General features: G+C 35.6%; 2 protein-coding genes across 3 annotated transcripts in view; one reads left to right on the forward strand and one right to left on the reverse strand.

Moving 5' to 3' along the window:
• Positions 1–25: 25 nt before the first annotated feature.
• rtf2 (replication termination factor 2) overlaps positions 26–24,354 on the reverse strand; it is a 43,649-nt gene continuing 19,320 nt past the window's right edge. Inside the window, exons 6-9 of one of the 2 annotated variants that reach the window (XM_067458767.1) lie at positions 8,309–8,422; positions 7,366–7,417; positions 3,833–3,907; positions 26–694 (exon numbers count right to left, since the gene is read on the reverse strand). In XM_067458767.1, the coding sequence (XP_067314868.1) occupies positions 495–694; positions 3,833–3,907; positions 7,366–7,417; positions 8,309–8,422 (441 nt within the window). In that variant the 3' untranslated portion in view covers positions 26–494. Of the gene's footprint in view, positions 695–3,832; positions 3,911–7,365; positions 7,418–8,308; positions 8,423–24,354 lie in introns of both variants that reach the window. The other variant, XM_067458766.1, reaches the window with a different exon arrangement.
• gcnt7 (glucosaminyl (N-acetyl) transferase family member 7) lies at positions 14,443–23,185 on the forward strand. The gene is made up of 4 exons (XM_067458226.1): positions 14,443–14,846; positions 18,678–19,661; positions 20,742–20,837; positions 21,972–23,185. Exons 2-4 carry the CDS (start codon positions 18,713–18,715, stop codon positions 22,217–22,219), a joined length of 1,293 nt encoding a protein of 430 aa, XP_067314327.1. The 5' UTR covers positions 14,443–14,846; positions 18,678–18,712; the 3' UTR covers positions 22,220–23,185.

The following is a 24,354-nucleotide window of genomic DNA, read 5'->3' on the forward strand; positions in this document are numbered from 1 at the left end:
CAACTAAGAACACAAAGAAATGGTGCATTGTTTTTTCCTCCAGATTGGACCTTTATTGTATCAGCAAATAATACATCTTTAAAAGTACAAAGCATAACTACTGTAACTAGTGGGTTATTACAGTTATACCGTAACAAGACAATAATAATATCAACAGCGATTCAGGAACACATTCACGCTCCCTAAGGATGGAAAACACAGAGATATCCTGTTTTACTGCAATACATTAATGAAATTAAGTGAATTAAAACAAGATATTGCTGCAAAGCACAATGCAGTCAAATAATGATAGTTTAACACACGAGCAGACAGGTATACGAAATAAAGACTTACGCATGCAACAAAACGAAGCTGATGGAATCTAGGTAAATACAAAATGCAATGTTAATGATGCTGAAAAACAAACAGGCTAAAGCAACGCAATCATTTGGTGTACACTGTCGCTCCTCCAAAGCCTGACCACTAGAGAGCGAGCTTCACTAGGAAGAGCTCACTCAGAAGTGGTAAGGCGTGTGTGTGACCCAGTTGGAGATCTGGTCTTTGGTGCGCTTGGCCGAGCTGTGGGAGGTGAAGAGAGACTTGTAGGTCTCGGATTTATCCTTCATGTCCTGGATCGATCTTTTGCTGCCGGCGACGGGATCCACGGGTGCCTTTAACGCCTTCGAGCACTCGCCGGATGTGGACGGTCCCGGAGCTGAGCGGGAAAAACACAAACATTATTAAACATTCAGGATGTGATGTAACATGCAAACTACTAATGTGCTGATTAACATGGACATTATATATATTCATAATTCTGCATGAATTACCTCATAAGTCTGACAAAATTATATTATTTTCTTAAATTCTTTTGTATGTTCTCAGGGTCTCTGCTAGTCTAATGAAGGTAAATTTAAGACCTTTTTCAGAGCATTTAAAGAAAATGTAAGGAATAAACTGTAGGGAACATACCACGTCAATATGATCTCTAAATGTAAATGTCTAAGCACACAATGAGTTTTATTAGTGACACTTCAAAGTTTGAGAATACATTTCCAACAGATCTCAATTATATTTTAATTAATTTAACAACAAAAAAAGCTTACAGTTTGAGATAAAAAAAAATCTTGTGATCTTGTGAAAGTGATTTTATGATTACAACAAGAACAAATATCTGCCATGGAGTCAAAGAATATGGGTAATATTTATACCCAATGACAGAACAGCTCTTGTTTTAAGCATAAACTCACTTAATTGTGTTCAATTTGCATGTTATGTAAATGTATCTTGATTTAAGGATGTTTATAATTTGTACTTTTGCAGTGCTTGTAATTTTATTTTGAATAAATTGAATAAATGTTAAAGATTTCTGTTCCTTTATTGATCGTCTAAGCAACTTCCACTAACACTTCAGAAAGTTCATAAAGAGATCATAAAACCAATCCGTACGAATCAATCAAGCAGTTTATTCCAGATTTCAAGAGACTCGATCACGACTTAGGGGTTTGGAACGACATTAGAGCGTTTGAGTGAGCTGTCCCTTTAAGGTACTGGCCTACTTTTGATTTATTCAACCAAAATTTGACAAATTCTGCATTATACAGTAAATTCCATTTTTATGAATGAAATTACGCCCATGTTTTTTTGCATTACAGAAATAATAGGGTCCTAAATTCATGCCATGATATTGAATTTAAGACTTTCTAATACAATTGAAGACACTTTTGGTAAATGGTAAATGGACTGCATTTATATAGCGCTTTCAACAGACCCTATGGCCATCCAAAGCGCTTTACATGTTGCCTCACATTCACCATTCATACACTCATTCATACACCGACGGCGATGTCTGCCATGCAAGGCGCCATCCAGCTCGTCGGGAGCAGCTGGGGTTAGGTGTCTTGCTCATGGACACCTCGACACTTGGTCAGGTGGAACCGGGGATCGAACCACCAACCTTCCGGTTTGTAGACAACCTACATGAACCACTGAACCACTGCCGCCCTTTTAAGGCCTTTAATAGTGGAAGGTCAAATTAGGACCCACAGAAACCCGAGAGAGTTCTCTAAACCTACTGCTTACTACTTTTTGAGGATGAGATAATAGTAGCCTGATTTGTCCCTAGATGACATAACCACTTCATTTGCATAGTAGGGGTAAATCATATGCTAATATAATCCAGTGTGGCTTTCACGGATTCACATCACGGCATATTTTTCATGCAGATATTAGCATTAAGTGTCATAGAGCAGTGTTTCTCAACCTGGCTCAGTTTTGATAAGTAAAAATTCCCACAGCACACCACTACATAAAAATATAACAAAATTACTCAAACATGCATTGCTTTAAATGGCATATTAAAACCAGATATTATATTTAAAAAAGTACTCACATTTAATGTGAAACTTCAGCTGAAATAAGGTCATTTATGTAGCTATTATATGATGATTAAACAAAAAAATGTACATATGATTGGAAACCTCGTATTTAATGAAACACGGTTGCTGTAGTTGATGTGTCTCTATACAGCTATGGTCAGACACTTGCACGTCATTATGATATTAACATTTGATGAAAATCAAGCTCACATGGAGTTATGATGTTTTTGACCAGCGAATGGCAGATATATTTTGTCTGTCGCTGGAACAGTCGCATTTGAGGCAGTATATTATAGCTATATGGACGATCAGCTTTCTTCTTGTTGAAATCTTATGATCATAATCTCATAAACAAAAGATGAAGTGCAATGCACAGGAGATATAAAGCAGTAGGCTAGGACTATATTTGTTACAACTGGACGCCAAAGACTAAGACGTTAGCCTTTATGGACATAGTGATTCTTGAGTGTTGAGATACATGCTTTCGGTCAACAGCGCAAAGATATTCTTATTTGCAGCAGTTCTTTTTTTATTTTATTTAATAATTTTACATGGGAAACACTGTCATAGAGGACCTATACTTTCATATTTATGTATATATCACACCAATTTTTATTTTATTTTATAATTTTACATGGGAAAACAAGTGGTTGAGAAACACTGTCAAAGAGGACCTATACTTTCATATTTATGTATACAACACACCAAATGTGTCCATAAATGGGCAAATAATTGGGGCAAAATGTATTTAGAATGAATTGAATGCACTCTTTAGCAAAGATGCATTCACTTAATCAAAAGTGACAATAAAAAGACATTTAAAATGTTATAAAATATTTATATTTCACATACATGTTTTGAACATTATATTCTTTAAAAAAATTCTTAAAAAATGATAAAATTTGAGCAAATCCTCATATTATAATGATTTGTGGATGTTCATGTGATTTGTGCGCTGTAAATAATAATTATTTAATATAAAGTGTATACTCTAGCTAAAGATTAGTTAAGTAAAATAAAAAGACAACAAGAGTTGACTTCCTCTGCTGCCATCTACTGTCATGATGGATATATTGAAAATGAAATACTATCATATAGTGCCAACAGTACACTGAACTGTACATACCATTGCATAGAGTATGTACTAACAATACATACTGTACTTCTATTCAGAAATACTGTGTGAAGCATGCAAGGCTAACTGTCTCACATGACCTGACTACATTATAGTACTCTTAGGAATGAATATGTATAGCAAATTAAAACTGCAACAGATTTTCATGAGGAGTTTCCCTTTCATTTCTCCAAAACGATGATGAAATGCATCACATCTACACAGATTTGAGAAACTTTTCGATTTGAGACTTTTTCATTTGAGAAAGCAACACTTATATAATTGTGCTATCCAAACCTTTTACATCTAATTCTATTTAAAATGTAACTCAGTCCTTCTGTACCCTGGCATGCTGGGATACCTGATTCACTGCTGCCGTCTCCATTAAGTGATGTAGATTCAGTCTCTGGAGTGTTTTGGGGTAAATCACAACTTTCTGCTATAATAAGAGAAAAGAAAAAAATATTGTAGTTACACAAGTACTTAGAGTAACAGTCTACACTAGTACATTTACAACAGTACTACTAGTACTTAAGTAGTTTGACCATTATTGGGGAATTTTAAACACCACAAAATATTGTTTTCTGAGAATATGGATGATAAAGATGTTGAGCTGATGCTTCTGGACACTTCCCCATTCACAAACTATTCTACACAGCATTTAGATCATTTAATTGTATTATTTACATGCAGCTCGTATTAAATGTTTAAAGGTATCATGAACTGGCTTTTTTATACTGTTTTCTGAGGTCTACTAGTGAGGTTTGTGTTTTTTACATTCAAAAACATCATAACTTATAACAGTTCATAAACCTTTTCCAAGGTCAAATTCAAGCACTTTTCAAGCACTTTCAAGGTCCATTTTAAGCTTTTTCCAGCTCCCTACACCACTGTAAATTACATACCAATACATAGTCAAAATTATTTAGAGCTTTTTATCACATCAAAAGAGAAAATGCTAAAAGCAGCCAAAATTGTTTTTTGTAATAGTAGAAGGATCTATTTAATAGATATTTAAGCAAATTTAATTAAAAAAATAAATCAAAATATATTACTGTGTATTGATAGTATTTCTTACCATCTAACCTGGACCTGGGGTAACTGTAAAAACAATTACCCCAAACAAAATCACTCAACTGGTTCACTTCACTTTCAAATTAATTTATTGAAAATTTTAAAAATGCAAACATTCGTCTTTGAGATGACAGTCGATCAGATTCCCATTGACCTTTTCTATTTTTAATTTATTTCTATTTTTTTTTGTCTGCCGATTGAAAGTCTAGGCAATCAAATGTTTCTTCTGAAGAGATCACTTTATGTGATAAAGCTTAAGCTTTTTAAAATAATATATATAAACATTGATCAATTACTATTACAATTATCTCACAAATATTTGCTATTAATGCATGTTCTACAATGGGGCACAGAGATATCACGCAACACATTGCGATCACAACAGCCGGAGGACGTGAGGATGAGTCGATGAGAGCCCTGATATCTCTGCAACCAAGTAGCAGTGCTTCGCATTGCTTTGCCTAGGAAATCGCCTAGTCTTAATCTGCATCGCTATTTGCACTCGTTGTAAATACTGAGCCACAAGAAGTAATTAGGTGGATGGGTTTTTTTCCGGACCACTTTTACTCGGGACATGCTAGCTGGCAACATAGGATTCCATTCCTTATGCTAAGCTAAGCTAAGCTAACGGTGACCCTGCCAAACATGCACTGAGACAAAAATGCATTTCCCCACATATCTAACTGTAGGAAAGAAGTTGAATAAGCCCTATTTCTAAAAACGGTGGAGTGTACCTTTAAGTGACAGGTGATCCAAAAATCACAACGTCAGCGATGACACGAGTACCAATCACTACCTTAGCATCCTTGAGTGGATGAAAGAATCACTACACTATCAGTCTGACATTATCAAGATGAATTTGTTCTGAGTTTCACTCTGAGTTCTTGTCAGATTTTATTACCATTTTCTAAACTATAGCGAATAAACTGTGATAAAACTGTATCATATCATGTCTTCTTCAACAGTTTATTAGTTAATGTACACTATGAGTAATTATGAGACATGGCATAATGTCATCAACTGCTGTGTTAAGAACTCTATTTTAATTTAATTCACATTTAAAATATACAATATATATATATATATATATATATATATATATATATATATATATATATATATATATATATATATATATATATATATATAAATATATAAAAGTCTTATGATGTCAATGACATTATAAGACATTATATATTGTTGTATATTTTGTCTTTAATGTCTGTTTATAAAAACCGATGACATTAACAAATGCAGCCTGTGTAGTTTACTTGTTTATCCATTTCTACCTACTCTTAGAAAAGGAAACAGGTCTCCATTTTTTTTAAGTATGAAGGCTAAAGCAATGTTTACATGTGAAATAATACCAGGATCACATGATTCAGAATGAAGCAAAACTGAAAGGGTGGATAAAATAAAATCATTTTAATATTGACACTTGTTCTACATTGATAACTCTTCTCAGTATTTCTAAGCAAAGTTTAATATTTATTCAAGTCTCACATATTTGCTTATGCAGTTGAAAATAATGTTTTGGGTTCAATGAGAGTTTTTCCACAGCATGTGTGACACACTGTCAATAATCACCATAGACTGCATGAAAAAGAGATCTATAGGCTTTTAGAAATGTGAAGTTCTTGTTAAAGCAATGTTGAAGCTTTGTCTATTTGTTTTAAAATCATGTCCTAACAGTAAAAGAACGCAATTATACATTATCATTCAACGCTTTGGAGTCAGTAAGGTTTTAGAAAGAAGACTCTTCTGCTCACAAAAGACTGCATTTCTTTGATCAAAAATACAGAAAAAAATAAAATATTGTAAAATATTATAACAATTTAAATATAGTAAAATGTAATTTATTCCCGTGATCAAAGCATCTTTATTCAAGTGTTCAGTGTCACATGATCCTTCAGAAATCATTCTAATATGAGGATTTGCTGCTCAACAAACATTTATGAACCTCAATGTTGAAAACAGTATTGCTGCTTCATATTTTTGCAGAAACTGAGACATTTTTTTTCAGGGTTCCTTGATCATTTGAAATCAAAACCTTTTGTAACACTATAAAAGCTTTACTGTCACTTTTGATCAATTTAATGCATTCTTTTTGAATAAAACAAAAGTAATAAAAGATAAGAAAACCTTACTGACCACAAACGTTTGAACAGTAGTGTGTGTTAACATGAGACTAGTGTGATAGGAGCTTATCTGAGTTTCATTCAATCTTTCAATACAGATGTCTTGATGATGCAATGCCGGTAAAGCCAGTAAAGCCAGTTAAACTTCTACACAATATGCTCAAGTAAAAGGGGATGTGTACACAGAGAGAAATCCACCCACTAGAATTATATCTGTAATGCATAAATAAACATTCTTCGAAAACTTAACAGCTCAAGCAACAAAACTGAGATTTTAGGTGGATTTTGTATATTGCACACAAAATCTTCTGAAGCCAAATGATAAGTTTTGTGTGAGGAACAGATGGAAAATCCACTTCCTCTATGTTGGAGCTCTAAAATCTATTAATGTACGTGTTAAAAAAAAAGTGTCTTTAGTATTGCATTGCAGAAAATTAGCAGAACCAAATCTTGGGAGTACAATGATGTGCATTTGACATGACTGAACCTGTCTGGTGGAACACTGATGATTTCCAGGGAACAGAAGAAATGAAATACGCCATGGAATGGGAAACGGGTGAGTAAATAATAGCAAAGGAGTTCATTTTTGAGTGAACTATTCCTTTAATTTAGCTAAGGATGAATGACGTCACTGATAAGCACTGATTTGACGTCAGAGCTTTAACCGTATGCGTTACTGTACCTGCTGAATCCTGCTTCTTAGAGACTTTAGTATCTCTGCTCTTCTTTGATTTCTGCAAAGTAAGAAAAAATAAGAATAGTTCATAACACAAAAAAAGTAATTTAAAAACTGAAGTATAAAGGAAGGGAGGGGTTTTATTTCCTCTCGTCTCACTGATTTAGATCACGGATATGGATTCACATTAATGGTGTTTTTTAATAGGGATGGGCGATGTCTTGTGTCAGATGATGTCTACAGTGAATCATCACGATGGATGAGGACATCAGGGGGTTGCGTTATGAGTGTTGAGCTCTGTTAATGTGGCGCACATCTGAAGAAAGAGAGAATGTGCACGGAGCTGAAAGAGCTTGAATGGAGTGTGTTTGGCTTTAGATTAAACTACTCGGTTTTATCGCTTAAAAATATATATCACTTAAAATATCATTACCACAAACCATCCTGTGTCCTTGTAGTGCGATCTGCACTGCGGTTTCATTTCCTCTCGTCTCACTGAATTAGATCACGGATATGAATTCACATTAATGGTGTTTTTTAATAGGGTTGGGCGATGTGTCAGATGATGTCTACAGTGAATCATCACGATGGATGAGGACATCAGGGGGTTGCGTTTGAGTGTTGAGCTCCGTTAATGTGGCGCACATCTGAAGAAAGAGAGAATGTGCACGGAGCTGAAAGAGCTTGAATGGAGTGCATTTGGCTTTGGATAAAACTACTAGAGGATGTCTCACTGAAAGATCATTACCACAAACCATCCTGTGTGCTTGTGGTGTGATCTGCACTGCTGTTTTAACGTTGAAATCATGATGCGGGCTTAACATTGTGATGTCAGTCAGCCATAGGTGATGGCATCGCCTACCGGCCCAACCCTAGCTTTTAATCTTATCTCCCATCAAGCACATCCCAAACACCACTGCAACTCTACACCAGAAAGGCATAAGCATACTTTTGCAGTTTTAGCCTTTGATCGGCGCTCCTCCATGGCCTTCTGTAGCTTCTCCACGTCCTCTTTAGTCCCATTCAGCACCACAAGGTCATCTTCTTGGAAAGGATCTCCACACTATAAAAAAAACCACAATAATGACAAGAACATGAAAATTAAATTACTGTTACAGGACTGGATTTGGCACAAAAACATGTATGCATAACTATATATAATAATAAAAATAATAATAATAAACACTGAATAAAATAAAATACCATGATTAACCTCAATCAGTTTTAATCGACCAGGGCTGCGTTTTCCAAAAGCATTGTAAGCCATAGTTGATCGTAGAGACTATCGGTGACAATTACTTCACTCCGTCTGCCGAGCGTAACTGGTAGCGTAAGAACGGCAGAGGCACTTTCAACACGGTTTCCATAAATTGAATACGGAAGGCGATCGGCCAAAAATTGACTTTATAAAGTTTTAAATATGGATATTTTTCTTAAACAAACGCATCGATTCACTTTGGAAGGCCTTTATTAACTCCACGGAGCCATGTGGAGCATGTTATTTGACGGACAGATGCATTTTTATGGACTTCAAAAACAGATCTACATCCACTGCCATTAAAAAGCTTGGATTAGCCGGGACTTTTTAATATAACTCTGCATTTTTTTGTCTGAAAGGATAATGTCATATACACCTAGAATGACTTGAGGGTAAGTAAATCATGGACTAATTTTCATTTTTGGTAGAACTATTCCTTTAATTTTCTCATGTGTTGTCACATCTGCACTATTTTTACAGCATTAGCGTTTTCATCCATTTTGTGGATGTCTTGGGAACTAAGATTCACTTAAATTATGAACAGAATTGCTCGCAATTATGGAAATCACTCGCAAATACATTTTTAGCCGCAGTCTGGAGCCCTGCTATTACAACTTAAGTCATCTACTGTCTACTTGCATTATAAGGACTGAATAGTTATTAGCAAACATGCTTAAATCATGACATAATTATTGATGTTTGAGGCATAAGCAACCTTTACCACTGGGATCAAACTGTGCTGAAATGTTGCATGAGACGAAATGAGGCAAATGACCAATTTAAAGTTATGCTACAATGGAAATATATCCATGACAATGTCTTGAAGAGACGAAAAATCAATAGCATTTCAAATAGAAATTATAGAGCAATTAAACCTGGCTAAAGATCTAAGATAATACAGCTTTACTGGAAGAAGACTTAACCCTATGTGTCTTCTTTACTTACAATCAATGATACACACACAAACACTGATAACGATAAAACAACCCTCTCCAGGAGGTGAGAAGATGTCATCCTACTTTTGGTGAAAAAATACAGAACAATCTTTTGGAAACATCTACTCACGACTTAATCATTTTCCACAATAGAAACGTCATCAAAATATTCTATAATGGAAGAATAGTATGAAGTCACCAAAATGTAATAATAACGCAACACCAATAGGGTTGGGTATTGTAACAATTCTGATTCTGCTTATCAATTTCCTAATTTAGATTGTAATATAGTAAAAAAAAAAAAAAAAAAAAAAAAAAAACTTGGCTATCATTCACAAGTCTTATTGGAAAGCATGTCATTGTAGCTGAACACCATGAGCAAAAATCAACAGGCTAAACAACACTTACACAAGAAAAAAATACCATAAAAAAATCACAGCAAAAACAACTAGCCTTCATTAACAATACACAGAAACAACTGAACTCCAGCCAGCGAAACATGGATTTGCAGTTGTCATTTTGTCACGTTGAATTTTGGGGACAAATATGAAAATACCCTATAAATTGTATTGTTGTATACATTATATTGACAACTCATCAATTGAATATTTATTATTGTATATTCTGCTTGATGTTTTTTAAATAAACGCTGCCAAAAACTATACATTTAGGGCTGGGCGATATGACAATAAGATTACTTGGATTAAGACCTACCTGTTTCATATTTTTATAAATTGTTCTCAGGCAAAACATTTTCATGTATTTCCCCAGCGTTGAATTCAGGCTCATACAAAAGTCATATAAATGTCAATGCACACCTATATTAGGCTGCTGTCACAGCTGCACAGATCCAATTTAATCATGCGTTTTCTTTGTCAACTGTTTACATTCACTTAAAACCCCCGTTTTCAACCCTAACCCTTCATGCCTTGAAATAGCTTGAATGTAACTCTACACCATTGCCTCATTTAGTATATGCGGTTTTATATGCAAATTAGCCCCGTCTCCACTTACTTGCACCACTACACTTGACGATCCCACGTTGATGTGATTGGTTTATTTAATTTATTTAATAGTTTATTTGATAGAGACAGATACAATAAACATAGCTTAGCTTCTTTAAGCAATCCCATGCCAGCATCATAGTGTTTATGGCCAAAGGCTAATTCGCAACACTTGTCCCTAGAAGGGCTTTTTGTATTAAGATATTACAGTAAATGTAAAGGAATAAAAGAGTCACAATACATTGAATACAAAAAAGATCAGATTTAAAAAAAAAAAAAATACTATTTCACACATTGTTGCTGACAGAGGAAGGATTTTGTCCGTTTTTTGCAAGTAGACAGTTTACTAAAGCCCCTTTCACACTGCACGTCGGACCCGCAATATTCCCGGAACATTGCCGGGTCGCCTTCTGTGTGAAAGCAACCACGTCCCGGGATTGTTTACCGAATTCAACCCGGGTCGGGGACCTAGTGATATTGCGGTATTCGACCCGGGACGAGCGCTGTGTGAACAAAAGCCAAAACTAATGCCGCAACGTGTACGTAGTTATCGTGCGACTCCTGAGCTTGATTTTTCAATAACACAACCCTGCAGTGCCAGAAGAGCTAGTCGGTGTTTTAAACGCAGATAGTGTTCGTATACAAAAGAAACTAAAATCAAACAAGCAGAAATGTGCGCAAACTGGACACAAGTCGAGACCACGGAGCTCCTTACTATCCGCGCTGAAGCTGAGATCGCTCGCCATTATACGTCACATCAGGATGTCACGTGTCAACTCGACCCGGGACCGTTAAGCGTTGTGTGTGAAAGCGCACATATTACGGTATTTCGCTGGCTGTGCGAATGGACCAAATCTAGCGGCCCGGGAACAAATGCCGGGTCGCATTATCCGTGTATTTGCCGGAATCGCAGTGTGAAAGGGGCTTAAGAGTCTTTATCTCAGCAGGGAGAGTGTTTTATTGGATAGCTCCTTTCACAGAAAAAACTGTCTGAGCAAACGATGTTCTACAAAATGGAACTTTACAGTCTCCACTTGTGGACGCTCTCGTGGATCTAAAACCTTGCAGTTTGTTTAAAAGACAATATAAAAGACCACTTTGTTTTTTTTAAAAACAAAAAAACTAAGTGGCTCTGGGGCAAGTCTATTCAAACATTTAAACACCAGCTTTTATATAGCTAAAATAAAAAAACACCACAAAGGTTAAGATTTTATGTCTAATAAATATAGGACAGTGATGAAATCGTATGGGCTTTTTATCAAACATTTTAAAAATAACAATTATACAACATACAACATAGTTTGTGACCTCAGAAACACCAGCGATTAATTTTTGTCTTTGGTTCACTGCAGCTTTAAAGGGGTGTTTTTTTTAAATGCGATATCACTTTTTAGTAACAAATTCAGCTGAAAAGCAGCTCTAATAAGCCAATAATGTCATTATTTAGCCAGTTCAGTGTTGATTGAGTTCACTTCATTTCAATAACTAAAGTTTATCAAATGTGCATGCATACTGTATAAGCAGTGTATTTGTGCACATGCACCTGTGACAACTATGTCAAACATCAAGAGATGTGACAGTTTTAATCTGGCTTGTGTTTTGTGGTTTTCTACGTTGAGTTTTGAGAAATGGAGGCATAGTTTTAGAAAATTTGTGCAAGCAATAAAAAAACAAAAACAAACAACCAAGTTCCAACTAACTGAAATGCTCCGGATCTGCCTGGAAGAGGAGGCGTGTTTTGACAGGCTAAAGACTTTCCAACAATCACAGCTGCATGTATAAAAAATATTCAGTGAAAGTAAATTCAACAGAAAAAACAAATGTAATTTCTACATGAAAAACTTAGTTCAGGCAAAAACTAAAAAAACGAAAACAGTAGCACTCATTTTGAGCATGTAGAAATTAAAGCGTAAATATAAAATTATATATTATAATATATATGATATATTATTATAAAAGTTGAGTAGTTTAAAAATAGTTTGAAAAAGTTGAAAATACTCAACTTTTCTGATACTGGTGTTCCCATCATGCACTGGGATTTGAAAAATGTTGAAAAAAAATGAAAAAAGATATTTCTAAGTAAAGCATACACTTTAAAAGTGTGGTTTAATTATTTTTGTTATATTTTTGAGTAAAATGTATTGCAAAGGAAATTTCGACAACATAGAAATAACTGCAAATAACTGCAATTAAAGGTTTCAAACAGATATGACGACAAAGAGGCAAAACTTACAGACTGCATCTTTAAAGGGGTGGTTGCATGTGATTTCATTTTTTTAACTTTAGTTAGTGTGTAATGTTGCTGCTTGAGCATAAACAGTATCTGCAAAGTTACAGCGCTGAAAGTTCAATGCAAACGGAGATATTGTCTTTTAAAGTTATGGCAGTTTATTGCCTACAAAAATGGCCGGTTTGGACTACAGCGAGCTTCTTCCTGGGTTGGTGACATCATAAACCCTCGCTAGTCTCCGCAGATGTGACTTGCTGCTCATAATGGGAAGGGGCGTGGCGTTTCCAGGACAACCTGTGCTCTGCACTTCAGCCAATAAAAATACAGGAAACTACATTTGGCCATCTGACTAATCTAAGACCATTGCGTTTTTCGGAGGGATGGGCTTCATAGAAGCAGGAAGCAAACGAGCCGTTCAAAGGACAGTGGAGACAGCGGTGTGGAATAAAGGTCAAACATAAGAAAAATACAGCGTTTTAAACAAAAAAAAGTATTAAGACATGTTATACTGCGCCTAGAAATAAACCACGGAACCACCCCTCTAAAGATAAAATACTAATATCAGTGGTTCAGCTTATGAATTTGCACTTGGTTTATCTGAAAACATATTAAAAAATACCCCATAGACATATACACAAGAGTAAAAGCTTGATTTTCACCACAGGGAGACTTTAAGACATAACCAACATTTTTGTGTTCGTTCAAGAGCAAAAAGACACAGTATAAGTATAAAGTATACACAGTATAAAGACACACATAGTATCACGCACTATTTAAAATCCGTATGAGAGCTGGCTGGCGCGTAGGGGTCTTCTTGTGCTTGAATGGTTTAAAGTCATGTTAAAATTCACACAAAGGAATAGATTAGAGGAATTTCTGAACATAAATATCCGATTCGCAACCCTAATAACAAACCAGGTATAACGGGCTATGCCCTGAAAAACTAAAAAAAATATTGCACCGATGACTAAGTTAACTGAAAGCCACACATACACACAATCATGAACGATGGGAGGCATTCAGCAGCGGCTATTGTCTCGTACTGGCACACACAAAAACGTTAATCTCTCTCGTGATCAGCAAACACAGACTGCCGGCCCTTGCGCTCACATCAGGTCAGATCCTCTCTCTCTATTCTCAAGTGGGAAAAAACAAGGAGGTAATGCATCTGGAATCATATTTTTCTGGAAACCAAGCACCTGACAAAGAGAACAGGAGGTGGAGCGAGCAAACAGAGAAGAAAAGGATGAAGGTAAAAACAGAGTAACACGTCGGCTAAACAAAAGATACTAAATCTGGCTGATGCATTTCAGTTTTCTTTTGACTACTTTGTCCTGATCATACTATATACAGTGCACAGTGTTTCAATAATTAAAATTTTGCCCTGTTATTTACACAAAGCTGCTTCATATGACCTGCTAAAGTAGTTGTATGGGCTATTTTCACTGGGGTTGTTTTTAAGCTTGACAAGCTTTGTTCCCATTCATTACAGATGATAAAAGAATGTTGACAGAATTTTCATTTTGTGAATGATAGCAACTATTCCCTAAAGAATCAAACTAATTAGCAAACTAATTCCCCAAAGCCATTAGCTAGGAAAGGCAAGCCTGAAACCATGAAAAGTTGTGTGTGGATAAACCAGTTTTGCACGAGTTACAGGACTGTTTAGACATTGTTAATACCATGCTTCATGACAATAATTCCTGAGAAAAAAATATGTAGGGGTGTTAAAGAGCAAAAGAGGTGCAAATTGAGCTGGACCAACCATTTTTCACCTCCTTACGCTCCTCCTCTCCTCACTGGGGAGTGTTACCGAGCAGCCAAATCACACAGTCGCAGGAGGACAGCGACGACATCATAACAACAACGGCTCACACCCGAAGCAGTCTTATCTCAGAAAGGCAGACGCACTGACAGCTTGCCGGTACATGCCAGTGGATTTCTAATCACGGCGGAGCACATTAGATAGAGGTCATGTGGAAGTCAGCGTACCCGAGCGCATTTGTGAATGTTTAATCACATTTCCCATTTAAAGAAGTGGATACGGCTTGAGCTAAAAGGTAGGGTCACTTTGAGTCATTGATTATTTTGGGCTGTGTCTAAACACACTTTATGTTTATGTTTCAGAAAACCAACACATGAAGTAGAGAGCCTGTAAAGAGGTTCTGCTTTCCTTGTAACTACAAAAAAAGAAAAATCTAATATAACAACAAATTTTACATAACGTTGAACTGCATTTAAAGGCTGGTTGTACACTATTAGTAAAGCAACAAACCGAAAACCTGTTGAAGCATAATGTCTTCCCATCAGCACAAATCTGCGGATCTTTGATTGGGCATTTACCTTTGTAAACGTAGCAGGTGCTTTACAAGTCTGCTAACAACTACTCGGACAGTTAGAAAATGACAAGAATCATGTTTCAATAAAAAGCACTGAGATTGCACCACCAATATAACCTTACAGCTATCACATCACAGGTGTTTTTTCTATTCAAAGTTGTCAAAAATATTGATATTTTGATATGCTTCAATGCTGAAATCTCTGAAACAGTTCCAATACTCCTATTGTGCAGTAACGATACACCAATACCAGCTGTGCGTTCTCACTCTCCCTTTTCTCCGACAGCGAATTGACACACACCAGCCTCCTCTCACTCACTCTTCTCATTCGCTACGGTTGAATAGGGCTTGCATTGTGCATCATTTTAGACAATTCTCACACCAAATATTGTGTGCACCACTGACCTTTATAAGTGGACAGGAAGATGAAAACCTAAACAGGACAGAAAGCTCAAGCACACTTGTTTTTTCTCAGCACATGTTGCCCATCATCAGTTCGGTAGAGGCAACAGAACCGCGTCTCCTCGCAGCAGATCTTGGTTTGTGTGTGTGATGGGGGGATTTCTGACACTGTTTTGACTCCTTTAAATGTTTTATAAGCTCTTAACGAGTTCTCAACCGGTCAAAATACCATCATATGGAGCGACGCACATACAACATTGCATAAATTTGGATTTTCGGTGAGTTCCGTCTCAAAATGGGCAATACATCATAAAAGCCGACCAATGAGGTTGTGAGCCCATCCCTATGCCGTGAGGTTCAGTATCTTTTGGTTCTGTGAAAAAAACGCCTTTGTGAACGATAAGAGGATCAGAATTAAAAGTTTTTTTAGTTTTTTTTAGGAAGGTCCAGACCAAGTTAGCTCATACCACCAAAATTTACTTATTTTTCATGGCTTATTGTGCTTAAACAATAAAGTAAAATAGTAAAATAGCTTAAAGTTAAAAACATAAAAAATTGTCAAAATGCCTCTTTACTCACTTTTCTCTTTGTGTGTGTGTGTGTAAATGTAGATTATCAAAACATTTGATAATACCAAATTATCTGCATGGCGATATATATACGTACATTTGAGAGTTTTCCACATGGTAGTGAAATTGTTTTGAATATAGATATTTTGCTAGGTTTCGTATTGATGTTGGAAATTGCAGTATCGTGATGACACTATTCAAAGTGCCTGAAACATTCATACACTACTAAGTACACCTCGCTGTAGATTAGTTTTACTTATGATATTATAAACATTTGCTATAGATGTTTCAACTTACTGCGAAGCAATTACAAAAATAAATCTAATTAATTAATTAATTAATCAGTTTATCTGTGCAAAAGTGTTTAAAAAAAAAGAAAAAATTGCACAAAAAATGGTGATGATGATGCATATCCCGTTAAATATATCACTTGATTTCAACAGCATTCGCCCAAACCACAGCATCCTGTAATGCTGATCTGTTTACTGATTGCTGAATCAGCCAGCATTAATATATGTTTTCACATATTTTCTATAATTTCTACTGTTTTGACATTTTTAATTCTGTGCAGAATATATAATCATTCAATAATAGCATTTTAAATGATTTAAGTGTAATCAAAAAGGTTTATCTCTTAATTCCCCATCTTTGATTTATCATTTTATTTGTTGCAATACACCCTTAACATATTTAGCTGTGACGTAGATATAAAGAATGATTAAATATTAGATGATTTCTGAATCATTCATGTGACACTGAAGTAATGATGCTGACAATTCTGTTTTACAGCACAGGAATAAATGACACATTTCAATATTTTCAAATAGAAAAGTCTTTTAAATTATAATAATATTCTGCAAATATTACCATTTTACTGTATTTTTAATCAAATAAATGCAGCTATTGTGAGCACACAACACATCTTTGGTGAAACTCAGAGTCACACCTAGTAAAGAAATGTTATGTCATACAGTGCTATAATACAAAATTTGTTCTTAAAATCCCACTAGAGACTTTTTACAGTCCTCTGGATTTAAACTGATTTTTATAGTCATATTTTTAAACTTTTAAACACTACATGATGCTGATAGAACAGTGTGTTCTTTTCATTCTTTAAGATGACAATGGACCACGTCAGCATGTTTTATAAACCCCGGCGGGTTCATTAAACAACTTACATTACCAAGACAAAACTGATATCAACAGCTCCTTTGTGTCCAGCAAATGGGACCTTTAGCAGACCTCATGGTGAACGCAGCTCTCTGGGGTGCTATTAAAAGGAACCCTGAGGGTTGCTGCGCTTAGAAAAGAGTGACACGAGAGAGTTATATCCAGGGGAGAAGACGTCTGTCCTTTTGCTGAGATATGAAGGCAATCGTCATCACTGTCAAAGGCTATGATAGGGGTTTTCATCACTATGCGTCATTATGAGAGATAAAACGCTCCTGAGTAATGGAGAACCCTGTTCAAAAATACTGCAGACGTTTCTCTGTGTAATTGATCATCTATGAACTCTCAACACAACTCCGATAGTGGAGCCAAATCCATGCATCTACTCTAAAGCTGCTGTTTAGGAGTTAAATGTTCATTAAACATTATTCTCCTCTATGGCATTGTCTGAAAGCTGTATTAGACTACTGTGCTTGTTTAGTGTATGTTTAGATGTTTATTAGCTTAAAATTATTGTTTTTAGAAATTACTTAAATAACAAAAAACGTGGTAACACTAAAATTGTATACGTCACAATGCAATAGCTAACAAAATAACAGAGCAATACTTTTACAGCATTTATTAATATATATGCAAGTTACATATTAATATGTACCTAATGGCAACATTTGCTTAATGAATTAACTTAAATTAACATTAACCAAGATTAACAAAATTCTGTTGGTTATAAATAATGATAACACTTTTTGTAAAGAGCTACCTTTAATGTTAAACACTTATTTGTTTAAAGCACACACATTTTTCAAGATGTTTACTTTAAGGAAATTGCTGCTTTTATACAGCAATAAATTGATCAAAAGTGACAGACATTTACTTTGCTACAAAATTTCAAAGTGTTTCTTTTTTTCCATTTTTCTTGAGGATCTTGTGACTGAAGACTGAAGTAATGATGCTGAAGAATCAGCTTTGATCACAGGAATAAATTACATGATATAATAGAAATGTAAAATACAAGAGAGATGTTTTTAATTGCAAATTACATATGATATAGCTGTTTTACTGTATTTTAACAAATAAAAAACAGCTTTGGTGAGCATAAGAGAATTTTTAAAACATCTTAAAGATCCCAAACTTTTGAACAGTAGTGTGTTTAGTTGTCTGTATTGTCGCTTAGAGTTAGGACTACTTTTCTAGGTGAAAGATTTTTCTGATTGTACAAGATCAACGTAAGCATTATCAAACTTGGTCCCTTTAAACAAACACATCGACAGCATAACTAAACAACTTATTTAATGATTAACAGAAAGTAAATGATGTATATTTGAACTATGATACAATGAACTGATACTTTCCCAATCCCTAGTTGAGATAATTGCTTCTCTGATTATTTTGCTCTTCTGTTCTGTTTTAGGAGGTCTATAGCTGCTTTTCAGATGTTGGACTATTATGGTCCAGCTTGAGAACACCAAGTGCAGTTTTCTCTTCTGCCTTGCCATCTGTATCCTAATATGTTCTGCTATCTACCTGAAAGCCAAAATATCCAACGCACCTCTTCCAACAAATGACTCAAGCAGCCAATCTCCAGCCTCCAAGGTTTGTACCATTCTTTCACCTGCAACTCCAGGGTTTAAATGGCAGCAAAAAGACTGTAAGAAAATCAGCTATGAGCCTAAACCGAACACAAACTGCACTCTACTGCAGACAGACCTGCACTTTATTATGACGGCGCTGAGCAAAGAAGAGGAAGACTTTCCTTTGGCTTTCATCATCACCATTCACAAAGAGCTGGAAACATTTGTGCGTCTGCTGAGAGCCATCTATGCACCACAGAATGTCTACTGTATACACGTCGACGATAAAGCGCCAGAAGAATACAAGACAAGCGTCCGAATCATATCTGGGTGCTTCTCTAACGTCTTTCTGACATCCGTCAACGAAAAGGTGACCTATGCTGGCTTCTCTCGTCTGCAGGCTGACATCAACTGCATGAAAGACCTGGTGAAGTCGCCAATAAAATGGAGAAAAGTTATAAATTTGTGCGGCCAGGACTTCCCCATCCAGAGCAACCTGGAGTTAGTCCGGTACATGCAAGGATCCAAATGGAAAGACAGGAACATGACGCCGGGTGTGAAGCAGCCGCCCGCTATGAAGCACAGGACAGAGATTCAGTACGAGGAGGTTGAGGGCACCCATGTGGCACCAAAGGGCAAAGGTCAAAAGAAGGGACCACCGCCACACAATCTAACAATTTACTTTGGCACCGCTTATTACGCTTTGACAAAACAGTTTGTGGAGTTTGTCCTCAGCAACCCAGTGGCCAAAGACTTTCTGGAGTGGTCTAGAGACACCTTCAGTCCAGATGAACATTACTGGGTGACACTAAATCACATCAAAGGTAAGCCAAAAATGCAATAAATCAAGTATGGAAATAATCAGTAATAAACAGGAAAATAACCAATGGCGCAAAAACTTCTGCAGTAAAGCCGCTCTAAAAAGACAATAACGTTCAATTCAGTTCGATAACAGTAGCTGGGTTTCCATCTAAACGTGAAGCGGATCTTTTCAAAGTTCGTAAAAAAATTAAAAAAAAAAAAAAATGCAAATTAGGAGTGTTTCCATTAAGCTGTTTGAATAGATGACTGGGGTATTGGTAACCTAGTAACCAACAGTAAATAAAACTCCCTCAGCTTAACCTTAACATGAAAAACACTTAAAGTAGCTTAAGAACATGGTATTAACTGACCAAACTTGGTAAACACCAAACTATTAAAGCATATGAACAGAAAAGCAGAGTTGAGAATATGAATGCAATGCGTTTAATTACATGTTAAGCGTTTTCCTCCTTTAGAAAAACCAAGAAAATGCTTCTAATGTGGTTTAAATGATTCCACTACGTCAGAATTTATTCATCAAATATGTTTCCATCTCCCATTATTCGCATTAACTGTTTGCACAAGTCAAAAAACACTTCAAGTGAGCAAAAATCAAGTGAAAAAAATTGGTGTTTCCATCACTTGTTTCTCATGCAATACTTCAAAATGTGCATAAATACATGGTGATGGAAAAAACTAGTGTCAATGCTGTAAAATTAATCAGTTATAATAGTAATAATAATAATAATAATAATAATAATAATAATAATAATAATAATAATGTGTTCGATTTATGTAGCGCTTTTCAAGGCACTCAAAGCGCTTTACATTGAAGGGGGAATCTCCTCAACCACCACCAAAGTTATGAAATCAATTGAACTGAGCCGCAAAGTAGCTCCACAAAAGACAACCGTGATGTTCTCATGTGATAGTGTCAGTGTAGTCAATAATCATAAGCATGGGTGGTTTGTAAAAGTGCTGTTGACTCAGTGTTATTTCCACTAAGTGATTTCCGATCAAGCAAGATAATGAGAAGCAATATTGATGAAACATAACTGTTCAGAAGCTTATCACCAAATCAAAACTCATCTTGTGTTTTTTAGAAGCACCTGGCAGCTATGTAGACGGTGGATGGGAAGGTAATATTCGTGCAATCAAATGGAGGGACCAAGAAGGAGCCGCACACCAGGGCTGTAAAGGTACAAACACTTTTTGACTAAAATATTGCATTTATTTCTAGCAGTGAGAATCTTTAGGCACCTGACAATCTGATTCCAGATTTACTAGGAGCTTGTGCCAGCACAAAGCTTGCTGTTAAAAAATACTCGTCAGGATTTACAAGAGAGAAAGGTTTGAAGAAAAGACATGCAGCTACATTTGTAGTGGCTTCCCTTTCATATGCCAAATGTAAGGGGAGGAGAGCATTTAAATAAATCATGCAATGTGATTTACCAAGGTTTGCAGTAGTCAAATTACTGGTATTTGCAGCATCAATTAAATATTGTGCAATAGTTGCTGTAGGAGGAGGAACCGCAGAATGTTTTCCACTCGTGTTTATTTACGTGGAATGCCAGGGGAAGACGTTATCCGAACATATTGTTTGCCGAGTCACATTAATTATAACGAACTGATGTGTTAGGCGTTTACCTGCAAGCTGATCATCAGCTCTCTGTTTTTTTCGACACCCTATGCTAAGTTGTGCTGCTCTTGGTAGATTGTGTTGGTTATAAGGAAAATTAGCTGCTGCATCGGTGTTCTTTAACTTACGCATCATCAGAAGATTCAAACGCAAAACTTTCCACTCCCCACTCTATATTATACATTAATACTGCATTATAAAAGCATTTGGTGATGCAAATTCATTTCACTGCACACTCAATAAAATGCTGGATTGTTTTAACCCAATGTTGGGTCAAATATGGACTAACCCAGCAATTGGGTTGTTTTAACCCAGCGATTGGGTTGTTTTAACTCTGCAATTGGGTTAAATATTTGCTTAAGACAACCCAATCACTGGGTTAAAACAACCCAATTGCTGGGTTAGTCCATATTTGACCCAACATTGGGTTGTTTTTACCCAGAATTTTTTAGAGTGCATAAATGCAGGCTTTAATTCAGGTGATGCATCAGAGAATATATATTTTTCTCCCACTATTTACTGAGCCAATCGAGTCTTTTGTACAGAAATAACATTGCAAATTCCCAACAACAGACTGTCTTTTTTATTTACATAGGGTTGTAAACTGTGTGTGTGTGTGTGTGTGTGTGTGTGTGTGTGTGTGTGTGTGTGTGTGTATGTATATATATATCAACACCGCTGTTTGTTTCTACAGGACAATACATCAGAGATATCTGCATTTTCGGGATTGGTGATTTACCATGGATTATCGAAAAAGACGGTATGTTTGCTAATAAATTTGAGACCGCTAGCTTCCCAGAGGCCCTGGATTGTCTGGAACTGTGGCACAGGCATAAAGTTCTCCAGCAAGCGTCAGTTCCCATTCAGCCATCATGGCGTCTCACCACAGAGGTGGAAGTCACCAACAGCACTCTCACTTTAACACCAGGGGACTGTGTCTGACTAAACATAACCGAAATGACAAAGAAATAGAAACCGTTTACAGACTTGTCAACTTTCAGTCCAACTCTGGAACATCGTGGTATAAAATGAAGAAAGGATCAACAGAAAAAATGTCTGCTTTACAGTGTAAATGAGTCATGACAATATTCACGTCACATCGCAGTGCAGCTTGTGGTGTTTAAATGTTGTAAACACTGATTGTTATGTGAGTGTTGAGTAATGTACCTTGTATACTGTTAGTAATATTGACAGATCTATTTATTATTTATTTATTAACTGCTGTATAATGTACTGTTTCTCAACTATAAACTGTAGTGGAATAAAGGCATAAAATTCCATTGAAAATGGACAAATCCAGGATTTGTCCATTTTCCGACAAGGACTGCTACACAATTTTTTGCAAAACTGTAGAGATAAGCCTCATTATTTGTTTGCATTTAAAGAAATGTAATCTTACATGAATTACATTAAACGTAAATGTTAAATATTTTAAATATATATATTTCTAAAAAAGAAAAAAAAAGAAAACATTAAATAGCCAAAAAAGAATGATTTGTCAAAAGAGTGGTCAAAAGGATATTTTCAATTTTTTATTCTGTGATATAAACAGTCATCGACCAAAAAATATTTTATTTTCACTTGCAGTATCATGTCATAATGTAAGCCATGTTTCAGTATGTACATTTTCATGCAAGATCATGCTCTTAAGTAGTAAATATTGTGAAATTGAGATTTCAACACTGTTCACTTGACATATGTCAGTGCTGTCATTTGACTGATGAAACTGCAGCTGTATACATCAAGCACTTTTTTCCACTGTTGTCTTAATAAATGTGCCTTTTTACTAACTTTGACAAAAAAAATCTGGAAATGTTCTGTTCAACATGGAGCCAATGTGAATTACACTACTGACTGACAGAGGAACACAATACACACAGCCATTAATATCACAACCACTGTGCGATATTTAGTTAAACATACAGTCGAGGTCAGAATTATTGGTAAATATGATCAAAATCTAACATTTCTCTGAAGTAAACCCGAATATGGGGGAGAAAAAAAAAAATAACAATATGAATAAAAGTTTTCTCTAATACATGCTGGCCACAATTATGGAAACCCTTGGAAATTATTATGAGTAAAATATCTCTGAATATATATTTCCCTCGTATTCAGTTTTCGAGCACATCATGAGGACTAGGAATATGAAATTGTCAAGGTTTCACAGAATTATAAATATGAGCAAAAACACAAAGGCCAAATTCCCTTAATCATCAATCCCAATGAGTAAAACCAAAGAATATAGTCCTGGTGTGCAGCAAAAGATTGTTGAGCTTCACAAAATAGAAAGTGGCTGCAAGAAAATAGCTAAAGCATTGAAACGTCCTGCATTTCTACCATCAGGGAAATAATTATTTTAAAATGTTTATACACTAAAAGTGATACTTGAGGCCACTCAGTGAAACCATTCTCTCACATACTTAATCTTCAGACCACACATTATATGCTGTACTCTCAGTTTGCATTTGTAAAACTAACTTTTTGCTAAACACAGTTCTCTACATTAGACACATCTCTCAAAACTTACAGCTCGTGTTCCATATAGAAAACACTGTTGTTTAAATGCCACAATCATTTCCCAGTTATGTGTGAAACACTCATGCATAAATTGAAGAAATCAAAACAGTGTTTTCAGAAAGAATTTTTTTTTTACCCTCCTGTATTTCTGTGTAGTGTAAATATATCTAAATTGGTCACTTAGAAATCAAACTCAGTGTTGTGTGAAACAAATACATTTCTGACCGTTTCATTTTTTGTTTTTGTAAATATAATAAATGTATATTCAATGTGCAACAATTCAAACCACCTTTATTATTGTATCACAATACAGATTGTTTCAAAGTAGCTTCACAATAGTAACACATTCAGCTGAAAAGCAGCTCTGTCATTATCTATCTCAAGTCAGTTCAGTGTTGATTGAGTTCACTTCATTTCAATAACTAAAGTTTATCAAATGTGCATGCTGACTGTATAAGCAGTGTATTTGTGCACATGCACCTGTGACAACTATGTCAAACATCAAGAGATGTGACAGTTTGAATCTGGCTTGTGTTTTGTGGTTTTCTATGTTGAGT

Source organism: Pseudorasbora parva, chromosome 12 (assembly GCF_024679245.1).
Source record: "Pseudorasbora parva isolate DD20220531a chromosome 12, ASM2467924v1, whole genome shotgun sequence".
NCBI lineage: Eukaryota > Metazoa > Chordata > Actinopteri > Cypriniformes > Gobionidae > Pseudorasbora > Pseudorasbora parva.